Below are 22,458 nucleotides of genomic sequence, written 5' to 3'. Positions count from 1 at the left end.
CACCTCATTTAAAACTTTCTGCAGTATTATTTTTCTTGGGAGCTTTCCTGCAAGGTGATTTCAGTGGAAATGCAGGTGCCCAGACAGTGCCCAAAGGCAGATGCTTGCCCCAAATTTGGGCCTGAGCAAGAGAGTCAACATGTAGCTTGGATTCCTGAGCCATCTCATTTTTGTAGGAAAAGATCCACTCTGAGAGTGTATTGAGGACAATAGGAACATTTTTACAATTGTTTTCATTGCCTGTGCTCATTTTAACCATCTATTCCCTTCCCAGCAAAGCATGGTACAAATCAATACAAAGCCCTTCTAAAAGCAGTCTGTATGAAACTTTAAGCAGAATGGTTAATTAATTCTTCTTTTTCTCTCATTATTCGTATTTTTACAAGCAAAGAACACAATGCCCACAGCTTACGTAGAGGGTAACAGGAAAACATTGCATTTGCAATTGTATTTGGTTTAGAAATCCCCAAACAGGAAAATTATGTTTGTTTGCTTTTTCGTAGGTCTCATGTGCGCCAGGCATTTGAAATATTCACAAATTAATAACGCCCCACTCACATTGCACAAAGCATTGCTGCCAGTTCTTTTTGAGTTTCCTTCCTCCCCTTCTTCTTCAGATTCCATGGAATAAAATTAGCAGCTGTCTGCCAGGGTGAACATTTCATTTCAAAGTTCCGAGAAGGTGCTGACTGTCTGCCAGCTACTGAATTAAGAACAAAACAAATTACAAGCAACATCTTCCAACTTTCAATTACCTTTGGCTGAAAATGTGCATTTCTAGCCATGTGAACACTAAATCCACCATTGAACATGCAGAAAACAGATGTTTTAGAAAGGATACTTTAATATTACAAGAAAGATAAGGCAACACTTGATTAAAATAAGAATTGGATATTGATTAGTTTTATTAAAATTAAAGCTGCTAGATTCCTTATTTATGATCAGAAGGACCTTGTAACAATTTGAAGTTTAAGCTGGTGTAAATTAGCACAGCTCCACTAATTTCAGTAGAGCTATGCTTATTGACACCATCTAAGGATCTCACTCTTAAATTTCTAAATGGTATCTTAAAACCCTGTGAAGCACGGAATTCTGAAGGTGTTATCATTTATACAGTAATATTTTTAAAACACAGATATCAGTTTGTAGTGCATATAATTCACTTGAAAAAATACATTACTGGTTCTTTTACTGAAGAATTTGAGGTAAGGTGCAATATGGCATATCCAATGAGTTATCAATTGTCTTCAGTTTCATAATTTTCCACGTGCAAACTTTTTATTTAATGCTTATCCAAAAGTCCTTTTTTAAAAAAAAAAACTTGCTTGTTTTAGTTTTATATCAATCTTTCCATTGCTGAACAAATTTTAAACAGCCTCACTTATTCTGCTTCTGACAGATTAAGAGAGTAGGCAAAATTGTGCAAAATGTTCAGAAGAGTAGGTTGTTTTGAAAGCACATTTTTACCTGGTTTGGTGGTTGTGATTGATTTGGTTCTGGTTTCCTGATTGGCTGAGCCTATTCCAGGTAGTGCAGAAGTTTTGTTTTCATAACACTGACTGTCTGGATCCAAGATTTAAAACAAAACAACAACAACATATAGTTTTTAAAAAAGGACCCTCTCCTGCAAACACTTCTGGTTTTAGTGCTTATTGTCATGAACAATCCCACTGAAGTCAAAAGTGTTATTGGAGGATTGGGCTCTGATATTGGCAACAAATTAGAGAACTAAATCCAGAAAGGATGAGACGTAAATGAATGGAAAATATAATAAGAAGAATTGTGCCAATATCACACCCTTAGATCCAGAATCTTATCTCAGTTATACTAGTGTAAATCCAGAGTGACAATATTTACTTCGCTTCAGTCATTCTAGATCAAAAAGAAAAGGAGGACTTGTGGCACCTTAGAAACTAACCAATTTATTTGAGCATAAGCTTAATAATAAGCTTAATGCTCAAATAAATTGGTTAGTCTCTAAGGTGCCACAAGTCCTCCTTTTCTTTTTGTGAATACAGACTAACACGGCTGCTACTCTGAAACCTGTCATTATTTTAGATCAGTGATTTTTAACCTGTGGCATGCAGACCCCTGGTGGTCCACAGACTATGTCGAAGAGGTCCGGGAAAGGTGACTAGGAAAATAAAATTTCAGATCCCAAAAAAGGCATTCCGTTTTTCTGATCCATCATTGGGTATGTGAGTACTCCCACCTACAGGTCAAAACTTTGAAGTATTGTCATTACTAGAGAAGCCGGCTGTTTAGGGCCCTGTCTCGTGCTGTGTCAAATGCTGTGCTGAACATGTGCAACATTCATAGTTGAATTCTGCTCAGTCAGTTTTCAGTCTAAGACTTCTATGGTAGGGGTCCGCAGACCACAGGTTGAATTTCCAAAGGACATTCAAGATGAAAAAAGGTTGAAAACCCACTGTTCTAGATTTACACAACTATACATTAGGTAAAAATCTGGCATCCTACTCAAGCATCTTTGAATTTTTTATTCTAAATAATTCCCCATTCATACTTCTCTTCCTAATCTCTCTCACTCGAATATGAAATGTTGTTCTAAAATAAACTACCTTACGACAATTAGTTTATCAGTTCTATCTATGTAAGAATATTTAGACTAGAAGCAATAGACTAGAGTGTGTTCATCTAGTAGCAGCAAAGTGAAGCAGGAGTTTCTAGTTCCAATTATAATCATCAATCCCATTTCCACTCAGGCAGCTGTAAGAGGCATTGAGGTGTTTATGCTGGAGGAGGAGCTCAGTAGTAATTTTTACTCTAAATGGTGCACACTGCTGTCGCTTGCCATTTAAATTGTAGTTTTCTTGACTTGCATTGGAGTTGTATGATATTCTTTAAGTTTTGAAATTTAGTCATGCAAGATGTATTACATTTTTTAGCTTCATCTGGCTATTCCTTAGTAAAAAGAAAACAAAAAAAATGCATGACTGAACCAATTAAGTAAACCCAGCAGTAAACTGCGTTCAATTTTAGCACATCCCAGAAGAAGGTGGTGACTTTTATTCCGCCTCTTTCCTTTGCCCTAGTGTTCTCAGTTGGAGAACAAGGATTGACACCAGCTTTCTTTGGAAAGACTTCTGTTGGCTTTCGTTTGAGTGGAATGCTGTCATTCTGAATACAGGGAAATCTCTCAGGATACCATCAAAGGATGCAATGAGAATTTGATCTTTATTATTTGTATTATGGTAATACCATAAAACTGCAGTCAGGATTGGACTTCATTATATTAGGTGTTGTACAAACATATAGCCTATACAGTATAATAATGCTTCAGAAGAAAGTGATGCCCAGAATATTCCTGGCCGATTGTCAATGTTGTCATAGGGAGATTCCTTCCTGAACCCTACTGCAATTGGCTCATACCCTGGAGCATGACAATGAGTTACTTGGTCTTAACCTGTATGATTACAAATGTTATAATTGGTCATAAAGTTATCTAATCTAGTTTATAAATCCAGTGCTTGTCTCTATGAGCCCCTATGATTGTGAATTCCACAGGCTGATATAGTCATTTATGAACAAGTATCTTCACTTACTTGTTTTAAATCTATCTGCTTTTACCTCAACAGGTGACACTCCCTCTTCTCTTACTATGGGACAAAGGAGAGACTGAGCAGTTTTAACTATACTCTCCATAATACTACAACTCCCCTCTTGCCATTGAAGACCCATGGACAGTTTTTCTCCACACGTTTCTAAAATCCTCACTAGTGGAATGAGAACTGTAATAGAAAAAAGGATTGAGTCCCTCCCTACTTTCACTGAAAACCATCACTATAGTGATTGTAAATGCAGCAAAAATATGCCAAGGTCATACAAACATCACGCAGAATTGTCAGCTCCCAAAGCTGACATCAGTCTCTCTTTCATTGCCCTGGCAAACAGTGAACAGATAACAGGATACTGAAGACTATGGTGTTGACCTTTCCCTATTGGCTGGAGTGTATTTAAACTCAGCTCCTCTTAAGAATGATCTCAGACCAGCAGGGCTAAAACTTTTAAAGAGAAGGCCTTTGGTGTCTCTTTGGCAAAACATGCTGCTTTCTACACAAAGGGGGCCAGATTCTTCTCTCACTTAGGGCTTGTCTACATGTGAACAGATTTCAGAGTAGCAGCCATGTTAGTCTGTATCCTCAAAAAGAAAAGGAGTACTAGTGACACCTTAGAGACTAACAAATTTATTTGAGCATAAGCTTTCGTGAGCTACAGCTCACTTCATCGGATGCATGAAGTGGAAAATACAGTGGGGAGATTTATATGCACAGAGAACATGAAACAATGGGAGTTACCATACACACTGTGACAAGAGTGATCAGGTAAAGTGAGCTATTGTGAGCTGTATGAGCTTATGCTCAAACAAATTTGTTAATCTCTAAGGTGCCAGAAGTCCTCCTTTTCTTTTAGCGGATACAAACTAACACGGCTGCTACTCTGAAAACTACTCTTATTGCAGAATCACAGTGTCTTTTTCTGGTTTGCTTTAATCCACAACAGCTATTCCCACTTTATACGCACCCCTACCTTATTCTGGAACAGCTTCCCTGTGTAGACTAGCCATTATACTGAAGTCAATGGGAGTAGCTCCTGTGTAATAGAGCAGAAATGGGTTACTTTCCTCTTCCAAACAGCTTTTTTCCTGCAGCTGTCAAATCTGTAATGCTGTAGCAGTTGAACTATTAAGATGGTTTCCAAATGTCATGCACCATTGATTAGGAAACACAGGTTTTGATACCACAGAATTTGTTCTTTGCCGAATTCCTGATAATTTCAGGATGTCATGAGGCTCATTGTTAAGCATCATGAGATGTCTGACATGGAAAAATGCAGAATAGTCCTGTTCAGATAAAGCCAGATTTAACTGAAGTTAGAAATTAATTAAAGGATATATGTCCATGGGGTATGGGCTCCTTTCTGGCTATTACAGACAGACAATATAATGGAAACAGTGCAGTGGCAAGAAAATTACAAGTATATGCTAAGAGGGAATGGAAATGTTAACTACACAGATTGTTACAAAGCAACCATTATAATATAGTACAGAAAAAGAATAAGTATACTATATATTGAACACTTGTGTTTTCAATTTAACCTTATCAGATGAAAAATAGGTCTCTTCAGATGAAAAATAGGTCTCTTCCAATGACCAGTCCATGGAAAATTATAAGCAAAATACACCTCCTAAATTCCACTATTCAAGAATAGTTCTGCCCTTAGTCATACCCATGAAACCCTGTTGAAACCAGTGAGGTTGTAAGGGCAGATTGTGACCCTTTGTCTATGCAATTGAGATCTCAGAAGGTAGAACAGTGGGCAGAATGTGTCCAGCTGTGTAAAAGATTCAGTGCCAAATCCAGAGATTGTAAGCTTTTGGGGGCAAGGACCATCTCTTGGTTCTGTATTTGTACATTTTGATAGTGCAACCAAAGTAAGACCCAATTAACAGTGAAATGACTGTGATTATACATTCTTAATAAATTAGTGTCCCCTACTTTACTCACTATAAGTTCAATCTTTCAATAGGCAAAGCACACTCAACTCCCATCAGCAGAGGAGTTGAGGGCAATCGGTACCTCACAGGAGTGCTCAGCACCTTGCAGGGTCAAATCCTAGAACAAATGGTTTACTAACACACTGCCAACTTATTCCCCAACTTGGCTTTCAAAAGAAAATAAATTCTTTTCAGAAATCGAATCGTCTCCCCTGTCATAGATGTCATTGACTGGAAGACTTTTCAGTATCATCAGTCTGTGGACCTGCAACGAGGTGGTTTTGATTGGAAATTAGATTTCCATTGGGAGCCGCTGCCAGAGCATGAAGAGAAGGTACGCCAGTCTGCCATCAGCCCCATCAGGTAACAGTTCATCAGCCAATATGCTTATTCTCCCCTCAGCAACACAATCACAAAATCTAACACACCCTCCAGCTAACTGAGAAGAGAGAGGATTACATTCACAGGTTTTTTTGGCCCGTAATTTTTGAGAGGAGAGGGTTATTGGTTTACATTAAGTTTACATATCCGGTAGGTTTTAATTTATTTATAATATTATTACACTACAATAAGGTCTATGTTATGGCACGTGCTTCCAGACACAGACATTGATCCAAACAGTGTACAATCTGACAGCGGGGCTGGAACAATTTGTATAGTGGGGATGCTGAGAGCCATTGAACCAAACTGTAAACCCTGGATATAACGGAAACCACTTTAAGCCAGGGGGTATGGAAGCACCCCCAGAACCCCTAGTTCCAGCACCTACACAAACTGAAAAGACAAGGAATGGGGGGAGGGGAAGATGCCATATACAAAGTTATTAGGATAATGATAGTCACATGGCTTATTAATTACATGTTGATGTGGGGTGTATGTGTGTGTATAAGTTTAAAATATGCTAATTTCCCCATCCCTTGACCCTCACTCAACCATTCCTCTCTTGCCTCTTTCTCCTGTACCAATTTCCAACTTCAGTTCCATATTTCCTTCCCTCCATAGAGTTGAACAAGTCAGTCATGCAATAAATGAAATAGATTAATAGTTGATGTACTCAATTAGGCTCAGATCCTCAAGGATACTTAGGCACCTAACTCCAAATTGAAAGCAAAAGGATTTTATATGGAGTAGAAAAAAGTGTGGGAATTGCAGATGACTGAGGTGGAGCAGCAGGGAGAGGGATGACAAAATAAGAGACAAGTAGGGAGAAGTAAAGTGTGGCAGTAAAGTAAAGTGTGGCAGAATTATGCAGAGCCTTAAAGGCAGCCACAAGAAGTTTGAGCTTAGTGGAGGTGGACAAGGGGCGGGGGGGGGGCAGAGGAGGGTTTCAAGTGGGGAGATGTGGTCAGATCAACATGTGAGGATAATCTTATCTGCTCTATTTTTATGGCCTGGAGGAGGTGATGAAGTAGTTGAAATGAGAATCTGGGGGAGGTTTAATCTTTTTTTCTCTGTTCACCCAGCTAAGAGCCTCAAAATATTGTGCAGGAAAAAAAAAAAAAAAAGGCTGCAAGATTTGGATATCACCTAGAAGTGTCCGAAGAGGGAGGAGCTGAAGTTCAGACCTAGTTTACTGAGTGACAGGGAGAATGGTGGTGTGTTCAGTAGTGACAGAGAATGAGTGGAGGTCAGAGGCATTCAATGAAGGTGGCAGTGTAGTGCTGGTTTGGCAAGAAAAATGGTAACATGAAGGAAAAGAGAACAAATATGTAGTGGAAGAAGTCTGTGCAACAATGAGAATGATTTCTGAGGCATTCAGTGGGACAGAACAAACAAATTGGAGGTTGAGGTGAGCCAGGGTTGCGGGTTAGTAGGACAGTTTACAGTGGGGGGTCAAGAAGGAGAAAAGAGTCAATGGTGGAGGAGAGAAGTGAAGGGATTCAGCAACAGAGTCAGTGGAGAAAGAGGAGGATTGAGCAGGGAGAATGGGGAGGGGCGGGGGGGAATGAGTATAGAAGAGCAGTCATAGACTTGAATGGACTGGAGGTCACAGAGGGCTGGGGAATGTTGGAAGAGATGAGGCAATAACCTGAGAGACAGAACTCTGCTACTGAGAGATCAAAGAAGCAGCAGCCTTTAGTGATTCCACAGTTTAGTTGACCCAATGCCAGGCACATCTCTTGGCTGGTCCACGCTGACCGCAAACTTATGGCCAACATCAGGTCAGCTAACTCAGGTGTTCATAACCATGTTCAAACATGGTAAAATTGTAGGTAAGCCCTAGAATCTAGGCTAATGAGTAACCTTGGTGAGAAGACTGAGGGCAGGACTCAAAAACAGAGAGGGTGCTAAGAGCAAGAGGGTCAGAGGGAAGGAAGCAGCTTCTTCTCTGCAGAGCTTTACACAATAGTGTCTTGCCTGGGGTGTCTGCAAGTGTAGTTTTGGCCATCTCCGTTTAAAGTAAACAGCAATTGTGTACATTTGTAAAATAAATAAATTACACTGGGAAATACCCTGAGCCCCATTTCTCTCCCAACAGCAAAATGGCTCACTGCAAAGTCCCAAAATCTGCCAGTAGTCAGCAAGTGGAAAGCAACACACACACACACACACCTTTTAAACTAGAAACACAGTTGACACTTTAAAATTCCCCTGCTGCCCTCTCAGTGATTGTAAGGCCCACCACAGGATCATACATTGTTTTATAGAGACCTCTCCATGATCAGAAAGAAAAGGAGTACTTTTGGCACCTTAGAGACTAACCAATTTATTTGAGCATAAGCTTTCATGAGCTACAGCTCACTTCATCGGATGCTTATGCTCAAATAAATTGGTTAGTCTCTAAGGTGCCAAAAGTACTCCTTTTCTTTTTGCGAATACAGACTAACACGGCTGTTACTCTGAAACCTCCATGATCAGAGTAAATCTCATTCTCTGTTTAACTCTCCATCCTGAATTGCAGCAAGATTCACTTTTAAACTGTGCTCTGTCTAGAAGTCCCGTGGTGCCTGGTGGAGTAGTGGCAATGGACCGACATTACTTCCAAAATATTGGCGCTTATGATTCCGACATGACTCTTTGGGGGGCAGAAAACCTAGAATTATCTATAAGGGTAAGAATCTGAAGAAAAATGTCAAGTAACTATTGTGTGTTGAAGAGAACCGCATTTAAGAGCCCAGAAGCAACTCAGAAAATAAAAACCAAATACAAAACTGCATCAGGTGAAGAGAAATTACTGTTTTCTCAGAGAAATCTACCCCTAAAGTTGTCCAGCAAGATGTCAAGTGACAACACACACAACCACTAAGTTAGAAGCCGTATGACATCAAAACAAAGTCTCATTGGCTGACCCTCATCTCATGAAAGGACAATATTTTTAGCACCTTCTGAAAGCTGCATTTTGCAAATGAACCCTTTCATGCATGTAGTATTTGGAAAGTGTTAGCTGCAGAATCTTAACAACTGGAATGGACACAGCAGTGTGCCTTTAACACATGTTTAACAATTAATGTTAAAGACTTGAGTAAATCAACAAGTTGCACACATGTTAAAGACACACTGCCTTTTCTACACTAGGCTGTTAATACATGTTAGCTAACACCTCCCAAATCCTAGTCTAGATAAGGCCTCAGAACACAAGCAACCAAATTATAGCTGCCTCCTTCATGGGTGCACTGGGAGAATGGACTTCCTCCTCCTTCTGAGGGCCTCCTCCTTGGGGCACCCCTAATTTGGCCCCATCAGTATTGCTATCAGATAAAATGAATCCACAAGGCTACTGGCCAGAACAGATTTTTACTCATGTCAGTGTCTATTTCACCTTGCTTTGCACACCTCGATTACTTACCATTTGCTAAATGGTGCTGATAGCGATGTACTGCCTGCATAGCGGATACACCATGTTAGAGTCCTTTTTGTCTTCATCTGTGTTACAGGCCTGGCTCTGTGGTGGTTCTGTTGAAATCCTTCCATGCTCACGGGTGGGGCACATCTTTCGAAATCACATCCTGCACACTTTTCCCAACGAAGAGGCTGCAGTGAGGAACAAAATCCGAATAGCAGAGACCTGGCTGGATTCTTTTAAAGAGATTTTCTACAAGCATGACACAGTGGCATTCCTAATTAGTAAAGTAAAGACATAAGTGATGGTCCATCTCAGGAGGGAGTAAAGTAAATCCTTACCATTTGGGGAAGGGGAGGAGAGAGAGTTTTTCTTTTCATAGCTGATGAATGCTGCCTGTTAATGTCCCACCTATTGTTTAGCCACTTCCAGAGAGAAATAATTTTGTCTGAAGAGAAACAGACAGCTAGTACACCAGACTCAGGAAAGCATTTATTGAGGTATAACACTCACAGTAAAGGTGACGTCCTGTTTAGCTCAGGGTTGTCCAGAAGAAACTGGCTATATTCTCACAAAACTAGAGTGAAGCACACAGGAAGATAACAGAAAGGCTTTAAGAGCGACAGACACCCCAACCATGATACAACAATTAGATTTTCATTTGAGGAGTCATAAGGATGTATTGAAAAGGGGATTGGATACTAGCAGCCATTCTGTCTTACAATTAGGGTGTGGTACCATAATGACAAAGCATCACTCCTCACAAATCCTCCTGGAGTGACTCAGCCTGCTCCAGAACCACAGTTTAGGTGGTGGCTGTTTGGGTTCAACCCTGTGACTGAAATATGTCATATACCCAAACATGGGTTTCTTAAAATCCAGACAGCAGAGTTGTTGACAATCCTGCTGCTAGCCCTATTTCTTTGGCTCTGGTACATTTCATTATACCAGGAACCTTTTCCACTCACTGGTAGGGCAGAAGTTTGAGCAGTTTTAGCAAGCAGGTGAAAAAGTAGAATCAGTAAAGGAGAGATGTCATTAATTTTAAAATGCTGTGCTTACAAAACTGAGGACTGATGCTACATCTAGCATTGTGTGGGTTGGCACTTAGCACTGTATGAGTTTCCTCAAACAATTTTGGCACTGCATTTCAATCCTGATCTGCCAAACTCCAGTTGCTGTAGTCCTGAGTTGCCCAATCATGCTAAATTTTATGATAAGTTTGAGACTATATCAAACTAATATTTTTCATCTGATTTTTTTCCAACTGAATTTTCTCTTGCTACTTATATTGCAGGACTTGAACCCCATGGGCCAAATTTCCATCTAATTTATACCCCTGCTGTCTCTTTGAGTCAATGAGCCAGCAGTGTAACTGAGAGGAGAATGTGAGCCCAGGTCTGCAGAGATCAATGACTGGTTTCTTATTTCATTTAATAATTAACTGAAGGTGCTTCTTGTTAACCTGGTAATAACTTTATCCTGAGCTAGTAAACCCTTCAGCTTCCAGCGTTGCAGTTTATGTGCTATCAAAACCTTTGCCTTTGGCCTCAAAGTTTATTTTGCTTAGGTTACTGTTATTATCTCACAAATGTGAAGTACCCTGAAATGATATTCATGTTCAGCTAATGTAATATTAATCTATTACCTTCTTCCACATACAGTATTTTTGTGTTAGTATAGCATGGTGTATTAATCCATACAGGTAATGAATGAAATAATTTGCAATGCATTCACTTGCAATCATCATAATAGTCTTGTCCCTCCATGATTTGTTGAATTAATAGGGTAAATAGGGCCATCTACTGGCCACTGGAAAAATCCAGGGAATATTAGCTGAACATTGACATCTATTAAGTATTTAGATTTTAAGCAATTTAGATTGCGTTATACATTTTTTTCCATTCAGAATTTATTTTTTCTGGGTCTGAACTCTTAGGATGTGGTTTCTTCATCGCAGGCCCAGAGCTGGAATAGTTTATGTGACAGAAGAAAATAACATATCCTATGAATATTATTCAACCATTTATTGTTATTATTTATTACCAGTATTACCATGCTGCCTAGAAGCCGTCATCATGGACCAGGACACCATTGTGCTGGGCACTGTACAAACACAGAACAAAATGATGGTTGCTGCCCCGTAGAGCGTCTGCAGAAATAAATTATTCATATAATAAAATGAGCAATTAATGGGAAAAATAGTCAAATCAATTGTTTATATATACAATTTGATCAGTATTACTGCATATGTTAGACCAACTTCTAAGCTCATTCAAGAGAAGATTTTGGTCTGTTAAAGCCAGGGCATTAAATGGCAATTAATAAGCCAAATTCTAACAGCCTATGCAACCCCATTGGTTTCAGTGCAGTTAGTGTAGAATTTGTTTTTTGTTAAAAAGAGGGCAAAGAATTACTGATTTTGCAAGATAATTGTACTTGTTATGGATGATGAAAATCCTTATTCCCGCCCCATTTTTAAAAGATCTTTCCACAGTATGCATCCAATGAAGTGAGCTGTAGCTCCCAAAAGCTTATGCTCAAATAAATTGGTTAGTCTCTAAGGTGCCACAAGTACTCCTTTTCTTTCTGCGAATACAGACTAACACGGCCGTTACTCTGAAACCTGTAATTGTAACTTGCTGTACATATGGGGTGGCAGAACTGAGCCCTCCCTGGGTAGTATATTTCTTTTACAGCTTCTCAAAACCAAATATATTAGTACTTGTTTACTATCCATTCAACTGCTCTATGCTTTCTCATATAAGGCTGAGAAGCCAGACTGCAACGAGCGCCTTCAACTCCAAAAGCGACTGGGCTGTAGAAAATTTCATTGGTTTATATCAAATGTATACCCCGAACTCTACCCACCAGCGTACAAACCAAGATTCTCTGGCAAGGTAAAAGGGAAATTTATTATTATTTGTATTACTGGAGTACCTAGAGACCCCAATTGAGATCAGAATCCCATTGTGCTAGGTGCTGTACAAATATATAGTAAGAGACAGTCCCTAGCCTGGACAGTTTACAATGTAAATAGACAAGGCAGATAAAGAATTGGAGGGAAAACAAAGGCACAGAGAAGTAAAGTGACTTGCCCAATATCACACAACAAGTTCCAACTCAGGAAGTGAACCCACTTCTCCTGACTCCCAGTCCAGTGCCCTATTCCCTAGCTCATGCTGCCTCCCCAAAAGTTATAGGATTTCACATTTAATAATTATAACTTATTAAAACACACATTTAATAAAACTGTTTAATGGGCCAAATCCTGAGGCTCTTAGTTTCTAGTCAGTCCTTTCTCAGGAAAGTTCCTATTGACATTAATGAGAGTTTGCCCAAGAAAAGACTAAGCATTGTTTTAGGATCTCAAAATCTGACCCAATGTGAAAAGGCTTAGTGGCACCTCAATGAGCGTGAGAGTATGTGTACATGAGCAGGGGATCATATCCTGAGCTCAGAGTGTAGACATAGCCCTAGCATTCTGGTTGATAGATTCAGAAACTGTAATATAATATACTACTAGTTATCCTCATATTGTATGGAATGATATATAATTCCACGTTTGTCATAACATACCAGGATATGTAATATGGTCATGATACTGAAAACACTCTTGTGACTAATGTATTAAATTCAGTACCATATACACAAACAGGGCAATTATTAGAGGTCATCAGAAAATAGGGTTTTTTGTGGAAAATAGTGACTCTCTGTTGAAAACTGAAAACCCAAACCCAAAAATTTGGAGAGTTTTGGGTGTTCAGTTTTTCTGACAAAAATGTCAAACATTTTCAGGGAATACAGACAGTTTCTGCAAAAATTTTAATTTTGTCAAAAACCCAGTTTTCCATAAAAAAATTGTTGGAAAAGGTTTGACCAGATCTACTAATGATAAAGTGGAGGTTTAACTTTAACTTTGCCAAATAGCATTGGGCCAAGCTAATCTCTTGTGTCACTCTACTGACAAGGCTCAGTTTCGCTCAATATGCGAGACTATTTGATCTTGCCTATGAGTGAAAGAACTCTACTGGCTGAATAATTAGCCAAAGCACGTACAATAAAAAGGATACAACCCAAGCATCATTAAAAGTTAATTAAAAGACGTTTCCTTTTTAACTGATTGTACTTTATTTCAGTACAAATATTTATTTGCAGCTGTACAATACTGGTGTTGGCTTCTGTGCAGATTACAGATCTGCATGGGGTGCTGCAGAAGGTCCTATTGAGCTGTCTCCTTGTAGTGACAATATTAACCAGGTATTGTATATTTAAAGCTTTTGTGTACTGGCATCAAATTTAAGGCCCCAATTCAGGAAGGTATTTAAACTGGTGCCTAACTAACTTTAAGCATTGACTTCAATAAGAGTACTCGTGCTTAAAGTTAAACAAATGTTTACTTACTTTCTTGAATCAGGGCCTAAATGCTGACCAGCTAAATTACTGCAACAATATGTCTTGCTGATTTTGTCCCATCCAAAAAATATGGGTTTTTTTCCATTTGGGAATCAGTTCATCTGAACCTTAAAATATTGAGGTTCACCACACCACTATCCCATGATATTTTCAGTATTCTCTATACTAAAAATGAAAAATGTATGTGATTGGACTGAAACACAACAAATACTGAAGTATATTGAATTATCGCAAATGGTAAATGTCAAGATTTTCATGAAGTTGACTGTTATTTTTTCAATCAGTTTTTGGAAAGTTAAGAAAGGGAAAAATCGTATTTTAGTTAATATAACAGAATGATTACTTAGCACACTGCTTGACAGAACAATAATTTAAAGCAAAGATTTACAATACAGCAAAAACATTCATTCATTCAAATGAAATCTCAGTAAGCAGTCTTTGTCTAATGAAAATACAAACAGCACTGTGACAGCTTTACTGTATTCTGCCTCTCCTTTTTAAGGTAATATGCAAAGTGTAATTTAACCACCAACACCTAGGATATGTCTGTTCATTTTCCATGACAGATATTTAAAGCTGGCTTCTGTTTTTCACCTGAAATTTTTTGAACATTTTAGGTCATTTTGATATTTAAGTATTTGATCTGCAGCACACTCAATCTACATTAACTAAAGTGTTTCTGTCCATTTGTGGATGCAAAAATGAAAGCCTGGCTTACATCAAGCTAAAAATGAGGTCTTTACTTTTTATCTCCATAGAGGTCAGTCAACAATACTGAGTTCTGCAATAACGTTAAACAATTAGAACTCTATGCTCTGATCCTTTTACATCCAAAACTCCCATTAAAGATAGGGGAAGTTTTGGTAGCTCAAGAAATACAAGACCAGGACTTTAGATTGTATATGCCAATATTTGTGTCTTGATTGGTTTGTAAAAGTTCTGCTTCCTGATTGACTCAAAGATAGATGTTTTCCCCTGAACTTTTAAATTCATCTCTCTTTTTGAATGCTGAGAATGAACTCAGTGGGAGTTGAAACTGTCCAGCACATGTGGATTGGGCCTGTGAGTACAAAGTGATTATTTATTATTTTCAGTAGCATCTGGGGAAATGGAAGACTAGGAAGTTTAGGGAACAAATATAGCAACTCTAGAATAACAGAGATGGATTTTTCCCATATTCTGATGTCTGGGAATGTCCCACCAGCCGGACATTCCCAGACCTTTTAAAAAAAACAAACAAACCAGAAAAACATTGCCTACAAATATTATATTCTGCATCTACTTTGTACATGTTATCCAATCCTAAAAACCTTTACTTATGGAAATAGTCCCAGGAAAGTAGTCGTGCAAGGACTACTTGTAAGAAAATAGGTTTGCAGGTTCAGGCCTAGTGTGTCTCCTTCATTCATCTTGGCATTGTATGTTAACAGACAGGAAATGATTTTGGATACTAGCAACTAAAAATGAATTGGAATATTATTAATGCAAACAAACCCTTCTTTTTCTAGCATTTTGAATATAACAGTATGAAGGAAATCCGGTTTGGTTCCGCTCTGCAGTTTTGCTTTGATGTCAGACATGAGAAGGTTATCCTTCAAAACTGTACGCAAGAGGCAGAAAATAACCAGCAACAATGGGATGTCCAAGAGGTGTGTAGTGATTTTGTGATGAAGCTAGACTAACTGAAAACAGCCCAAAAGTTGTGGGGAAGGGGTTACCAGAAGTTTTAGATTACGGTTTCACTGCATCACAGTTTGCATCCGAGGTACTGTGAAGCTATTTGTCCTATTCACACCAACTTCCTCATACAAATTTAGTTAAGAATAAGAGTTAAAGCAATCATTCTATAGAACCGCATGCTCTAGAACCCCTTGCTTGGCTTGAATTGGCTCCCTTTTGGGAGTAGGATGGGGCCTTAAAATTCCCCCTCTACTGCAGTATAGGAGTATCTCCTTCTATAAGAATTCAGTATTATTCAGTGGAATTCACCCAGCAAGGTAGGAAATTATCTGCAGCATGGGAAATTTTAAGGCTCCAGGTCAATATATGGAACAAAGTGTTAAAAGAGATCTAGACAGATTTATAAATGGGATTGTATGATGGGTTGCTTGTCATGGTAGGGGGCAGAGCTCAGCAGCCCTGGGACTCACCAGTTTATGTCTTATGTTCCTAGAAGCTCATGTGTCTAGGCTTCAGACAGCTACCTGCAGGGGTCAGGAAGGGATTCCCCCACCGCTGCCAATGTATTCTGTTTTTTTTTTTTTGTCTCCTTCCTGTGAAAGGATGGAAGGACACTGGACAGGGTGGGCGAGGGCTCTGAGGTGGCATGAAGCATTCTCTGTCTCAGGTGCTTGGCTGGCTGGTTCTTGCTCATATGCTCAAGGTCTAACTGATCACCATGTGTGGAGTCGGAAAGGAATTTTCCCCCAGGTCAGATTGGTGGTGACCTGGGGGTTTTTTCACCTTCTTCTGCAGCATGTGGGTGAGAGTCACTTGCCAGGATTATCTGGGTATATCTCACTTAATCATTTCCCTGCCATTACAGGAGCCCCGGGCACTGGTGTCTGTCGTTCCCACCTGTTCTCTCCCAGTGGCACATCATTGTCTAGTCCTCTGTGGACTGTAATACTTTGGTCTAATTTCAGTTGTTGGGTTTAGTGTGCAGATGCTGGGTGGTGTTGGTGGCCTGGGATATACACAAGGTCAGACTAGGTCCCTCCTGGACTTAAACTCTGACTCGATGAACTTCCAGTTTTTCTACACACAGAACAGGTGCATGGCAATCACATGCGTACTACAGCTCAGAGTCTATTATAGTTGCAGTTATGGGGCACTTCTGCTACCATTCTACTTCCTAATCCCAGTGAGGATTCATTTTCCCCAGCATTGGACTAGGTTAGTCTTGGCAAGACACAGTCCAGCAATTTATGCTGGGGACAACATTTACCCTCTAAAAAGCAGAAGGCACTGGGAGTGGGGTGGGGTCTGATCTTAATAGGTGCTGAGTATGCACAACTCCCATTGGCTCAATTGGAACTATGGGTACTCACCACCTTTCAGGATCAACCCTAAGGCTTTTTCAGTAATCATTAAATTTAAAGTATTACTCCAAACAAAGAAATAATCACCGATCCCTACTGATTGCATTTCTTTGTTAGAAGTTTAAAATACACATTCTGATCTTTATTGAAAGTCCTTTACTTTTTCTCCATTCCTTCTGTCCCTTTCTGTCTTTTTGTAGAGTGGAATGATTGTCCACATCCTTTCTGGTAAATGCCTAGAGGTGGTGAAGATTGAAGCTGAGAAGGACTTGTCCTTACGTGTATGTAATAAGAATGAGAATCAGCTGTGGCGATTTGATCACTCACATGTGCTAGATGAGAGATGACTGACAGGTCTATGTGAAGACTGTCTCCAAACCTCACGGTCACTTTCATTTAGGATTCAAGACACACAGATTCCTGCATGCAAAAGAAAGTTATGTATGTCTGCCATGGTCTTCAGGAGATGCTAGAAAGACCTTGCTTGGAAAGTCTTGCTCAAGTAATTGCAGTAGGCTCCTGGTTTAACCAATTCAAGCGAAAAATTACTATTTGTTCTCTTCAACCAGAGAATAAAAGTACTGTGAGTATCGGTAATGACTCTGCAGCTCTACACCTGCAGAAGACAAGAAGTTTGCCCTTTTAAGGAAACTTGGAAGACAAATTGCCAAAGGGTCTCTCTTCTAAAACTTCTAAGAAAACAGGAAGATGAATCTTTGTGAAACTTTAGAAACTCTCTCAAAGGAAGTCTGCCTTGTTGAGATGAGAGTTTAGCCAAGCTGTACAGTGTACTTGACCCATATAAAACAAAGTAGGTTTTGTATGTATCAAAGTAGAACATAATTACTTTTGTAAGAAATAGTTAATATATTCCTGTCCAAATACACTGAGCCAATACCCCATTCTCAGTGAGATTGCACAGTGTGTGTGAATTAGCTCAGAACTGGGCTACATCTTGTTCTTGTTAAAAATTCTCATTGATGTCAATGGGAGTACAATCAGGCTCCCTGTCTTTGGCCCATTGTCTCTTGCCGCCTTAATCCACAATCTAAATTGGATGGGACAATGACTCCAAAGAAATGGATAGATGTACAATGTTCACGCTTTAGTTTCCTTTGGGATTTAGTAACTCCTTGTCAGCAAACTTTCCATTAGTAGGCTTCAGGACCCCCAACAAGAGCAGAGTGTGAAATATTTAGGAGAAAAAAACCTCCCAAACAACATGTATTTTGACATGAAATTTATTGAAGGTATTCCATTTTGACTCATAAAACGTTGGGAAGAATTAATGTACTAAAGCAAAGTATCACTAATGTACTAAAGCAAAGTTGTAAAACTTCCAGTTGAAAGCAGAAAATGGAAGAACTTTAGGTGCACAAGACTTTATAGCTACGTAAAAAGAACATATTAGTGTTAGCTTCCTTTTCCTGTATCTGCTGCTAGCTACTTTAAAGAATAAGAGTGTTGACATTGCTGACTCTAGAAAAGGATTCCTGTAGCCCCTTACTCACCATGGGTCTCATAGATGGTCCTCAAAAGTAACTCATCAAGGTTCTTTTACTGGGAGCGTGATCATGCATCCCTTCTGACCTCAAGTCTCTCACTGAAGTTAACAGCAATTATTATAATATGAGGACCATAGTGTCAGGCTCTCTGTGTCAGAAAGTCTAACTTGCATGAACACTTTATCTGGAGTCCTTAAATTAGGAATGAAATCAAATAGGGCTGACACCTTCAGGTGCTTCCAAAATAGGAGGGGGAGAAGCTTGGCAAAACAGAGAGGTGATTGCAGGATGGAGCCTGTTCTTAACTACCTGGCTTTCCTTTAGATCAGCTCACAATTCATTTCCATATCAATCAATCACAGCTTTCAGACAGTCATTAGGGGGCAGCACATCACTATTGAAACCTAATTTATTGTGACTTTTTTTAAAGAGACAGAAAATGTTACTATTACTAAGATTTAGAGCAAATTGACTTTGCAGTGGGGCTTGGCACAAGGCTGAAAATAACAGAATATTCTGTTCAGAACAATCCAGGTGTCAGCCTTTGGGAAATCCCAGAAAATAACATTCAACAATAGAAATCAGTCACAACAGAAGAAACGAACATCATTGAGTGCTGTGTCATCAATAAAAATATTATGGTATGGTTCCTGTTTGGTTTCAATGCCACAAATTCCACCTCTTGTGCACGAATTACTCCATCCACCATAATCACCAAAACTACCGCCTGTTCCTTCTATGATAGCACCACTGCTACAGCGGAATTTGATACTGTTAGCGGCTGTATCGTCTAAAATTCCTTGGGGTTCTTCAACTTTCAGCTGAAAGGATGTTAGGAACCCAGTTGGACACCAAGTGATTCCTGACCATTGCCCAAACCTAGTGGGGGGGAAAGAGAATTTCAATATATTTTTCTCTACTTGTTGCATAAAAGTTAGTGAAATGTTATTTTAATCAAGTTTGATCAATTTTTAAAATGGGAAGTATGCCAGATTTTCTGAATTATTTTGAATGTATTATTTATTATGTGTTGAACACCAGCTGTGTTTGGACTCTGCAGAATACACAGCGGATACCATTCCTTACATTCCAAAAATAAAGTGACAGCACAATGACAGCAGGTTATCACAAGCTGAACTCATGACAAAGCAGCAAGAAGCTTTTCCTGTCTGAGGGCAGGAAAAAGTTGGAACAAAACTGAAGAAATGTGAATGTCCTGTTCACAGTATATGTGTCAAACTCAAGAAAACCTGAGAAAACAAGATTCACTGTAGATATATGCACACCAGAAAAAGCCTTAAAGTAAATCCATTCACATCAGTGGAAGTAAGAGGAGAATGTTTCTTAATATCAATTTAAAATAGCTTGCAGTTTACTCTTTGTTGCCTGCAATAATTGTAAGTGTCTGCCTGGAAAAAAATTATACCCATACTTCAAAATCTGGATTTATGTTATGTCTACTCTTTAAAACTTTGATATTTACATGAATATTAAGAATATCTAGAGTGTTCATAATTAATGTCAACAAACATTTTGGAAGGGATATTAAACCTTGTGCTTCAGGATTCAGGCCAATCTCTAACTATCAGAAACCAGGATTAGACCTATGCAGGGTGCATTCTCCCATCTGCCTACTGGAAGATCATTGCATGTCTTCTGAAGCATCTAGGGCTGGCCACTGTAGGGGAGAGGATACTGCACTAAGTGGACTTGAGTCTGATCTAATATGGCAGTTCCTAAAATCAGATAATATAAACTCAACTAAATGACTGAGCCATATATATCAGTGACCCACAGATCCTTTCATACACAAATTACATTTAAAAAACACTCTTTATATTACATAAATACATTGATACAACTGATAGAGGGTGAGGCATTCAAAGTTGAAACTGATAACTGGGCCCTTAAGGGGACATCATCAACTTTAAAATAATCACATTTCTGTCTGAACATTTCCCTATTACCATTACAAGTAATGCCAAAGACTATTATAACTGAAAAATGAAGGGGAAATATTTCTCTTTTTTTTTTTTTCTGTTTCTTTTCGTTGTGCATTTGGCAGAACTTGGTGTATAGTCACTTTCACTGTTTCCCCTCTGTAGTCAGCCAGGTCCTGATCCTGCAATCAGATCTATTAGCTGAACCCCTCCACTTATGCAGTGCCCCATTGGGGTGGAAGGGTCTACGCTAGTAGATCTGATTGCAGTGTCAGGGCTTAGTTACTTAGTTTCTGCTGCTTGGGCAGAACTTTTTACACAGCAAGGTGGGGAAAGAAAAAATATATATAAAAACAGGGAAATGTGATTGCCAACATTTTGGCCTCAGGAGCAGGTAAAGTACCTGGGAATTACTTTAAAGTTGTTATTTTTAAAGTAACTAGATTCCAGATTGACTGTGTCCCTATAACACAAGTTAAGAAAATTGTAAAGGCCAAATATTCAAGTGAGGATGAGGTGTCAGTTTTAACTTTAAAGACCATCAAAGCGTGCCTGGGGGAAAAGGTAGGAAATTCAGACACAACACAGTCAATGTCTGCTATTTAAATTGTAGCCTTTTCTCTCTGAATTTTGCAAATCATGCATAATTAATACCTTGAGCCAAATTCATTGGGCTACCCTGGTGTAACATAGACCATAACGCGGCCGCTTCCTCGGTAGTAGTAAACAATTATATTCCCAGCACAAAAACTTAAAAAGAGCAACCTGGAGGCACTAACAGGCTGCACTGTGGTTGACAGTGCTACAAGTTCTCAGGTTCCTCATCTTCTGGTTTACTATAGATCAAACAAAACATTAAACTTACTTTCCAGAATCAGATTCAACAGTATAGACAGCACTATTCGTACTGTTGATTTGTATGCAAAATAAACGGATCCCATTTAGTGCAGTGTCATCACTAGCTCCTCGATACTCCTCCACCTAAAATATACAGAAATACAGTAAGATCATTAACAGGATAAGAACCTATAGCTCTGACGAGGGTATGGATAAAGTAATCAGGTTCAGTTACCTTTACACTATATCCCGTAGCATAGAAATGTTCTGGGCACATATCAATCCATGTCCAAGCGCCCCAAGGTCCTCCATTAGTGACGTTTATTGAGCTGTAATACTTTCTGTTTGAAAAAGTGCCATTAGCACGGATTTCTCTTTCGCCAAAGACTGGGCAGACACAGGCTAAGCCAACCAAAAGGAGAATAGGACTGGCCTGCATTTTATAACAGCTGGATGAAGTAGTGTGAGCCACAGCACTAGTTACTGCACTCTGTCTTTTATACCCCATTTTATCTCTGCCAATTTGATTAAAATAACAAATGTGTTCAAGATTGTCACATGGGAAAGTAGAACAAACAGTGTGTTTTGCAATGGTGATTTACTGGCTCGTGTTCTTAAATTAAATCTGGAAAGTCTGCAGCCCTCAGGTTCTGCCCTGAATGAAATATATCAGTGCACAGTGAAATGTTGCATTTTTGTTCCTAGGGGTTATTTATTACATAGTTTATTTAATTATTTAGGGTCAGATTCTGTCACCCTTACTCACGTTGACTAGTACATTATTCTGAAAGTAGTTCCATGGAAGGTTCCTAATGGAAAGGTGTCCACATCACAATTGATTAGCAGCCTCATAGAGCCCTGTAGGAGATTTGTATTTCCTTGGTGCCACCTTAACTTGGAAACAAATCCTATAGTCCTTCAACATAACTTCCATTGAAGTCAATAGGAGTTTTGTCTGAGTAGGCACCGGTGATGATATGGCAATCTATGTACAGCTTATGAATGCTATTTGATATTATGAACTCTGTGTATGGTTATCAGCATCGCCGACCTCAGTGATTCAAACTCCAAAATCATGATTCAGACTCCAAAAAAATCTTGAGATTGGCCCAAAAAATCATGAGATGTTTAAAAAAGATTATGTTTTGTTTTTTCAGTATGCCTTTTGGCTACTGAACTGCCCCAGCCCATTCTGAGTCTGTATGCGACAATTAGTCTTGCCCACAATCCCAAATGTATTAAGTAAGGTGATGTGGACCTCCTGGTCAGGAGCTCTCACCGCCACATCTAGCCACCCCCTGGCTAGCAATTAATCTTGTCCCCAGTCCCTTTATCAGTTCAGTCCCCCCATCAGTCCAAGCCTCCATCGATTCAGCCTCATCCCTCCCGTTCAGCCTCCACCAGTGTGCTCTACTCCTCCTGG

At 39.2% G+C, this 22,458-nt stretch overlaps 2 protein-coding genes across 7 annotated transcripts in view; one reads left to right on the top strand and one right to left on the bottom strand.

Moving 5' to 3' along the window:
* The window catches only part of GALNT15 (polypeptide N-acetylgalactosaminyltransferase 15), a 44,735-nt gene extending 25,828 nt beyond the window's left edge, over positions 1 to 18,907 (top strand). For 2 of the 6 annotated variants that reach the window (XM_073333555.1, XM_073333557.1), the window contains exons 5-11: positions 5,711 to 5,878; positions 8,450 to 8,567; positions 9,391 to 9,585; positions 12,065 to 12,196; positions 13,455 to 13,556; positions 15,221 to 15,361; positions 16,954 to 18,907. In XM_073333555.1, the coding sequence (XP_073189656.1) occupies positions 5,711 to 5,878; positions 8,450 to 8,567; positions 9,391 to 9,585; positions 12,065 to 12,196; positions 13,455 to 13,556; positions 15,221 to 15,361; positions 16,954 to 17,100 (1,003 nt within the window). In that variant the 3' untranslated portion in view covers positions 17,101 to 18,907. Of the gene's footprint in view, positions 1 to 5,710; positions 5,879 to 8,449; positions 8,568 to 9,390; positions 9,586 to 12,064; positions 12,197 to 13,435; positions 13,850 to 15,220; positions 15,362 to 16,953 lie in introns of those variants that run through there. The other 4 variants (XM_073333558.1, XM_073333561.1, XM_073333562.1 and 1 more) reach the window with 4 other exon arrangements.
* LOC140907483 (vitelline membrane outer layer protein 1 homolog) lies at positions 18,001 to 22,252 on the bottom strand. Its single transcript, XM_073333563.2, has 3 exons — positions 21,271 to 22,252; positions 21,064 to 21,179; positions 18,001 to 19,137 (listed from the first exon to the last, which is right to left on the bottom strand). Exons 1-3 carry the CDS (start codon positions 21,541 to 21,543, stop codon positions 18,840 to 18,842), a joined length of 687 nt encoding a protein of 228 aa, XP_073189664.1. The 5' UTR covers positions 21,544 to 22,252; the 3' UTR covers positions 18,001 to 18,839.
* Positions 22,253 to 22,458: the final 206 nt, after the last annotated feature.

The sequence above is a fragment of the Lepidochelys kempii genome, chromosome 2 (genome assembly GCF_965140285.1).
Source record: "Lepidochelys kempii isolate rLepKem1 chromosome 2, rLepKem1.hap1, whole genome shotgun sequence".
In the NCBI taxonomy this organism is placed as follows: domain Eukaryota; kingdom Metazoa; phylum Chordata; order Testudines; family Cheloniidae; genus Lepidochelys; species Lepidochelys kempii.
The sequence above is the reverse complement of the archived record's forward strand: the minus strand, read 5'-3'. Positions and strand labels throughout refer to the sequence as shown.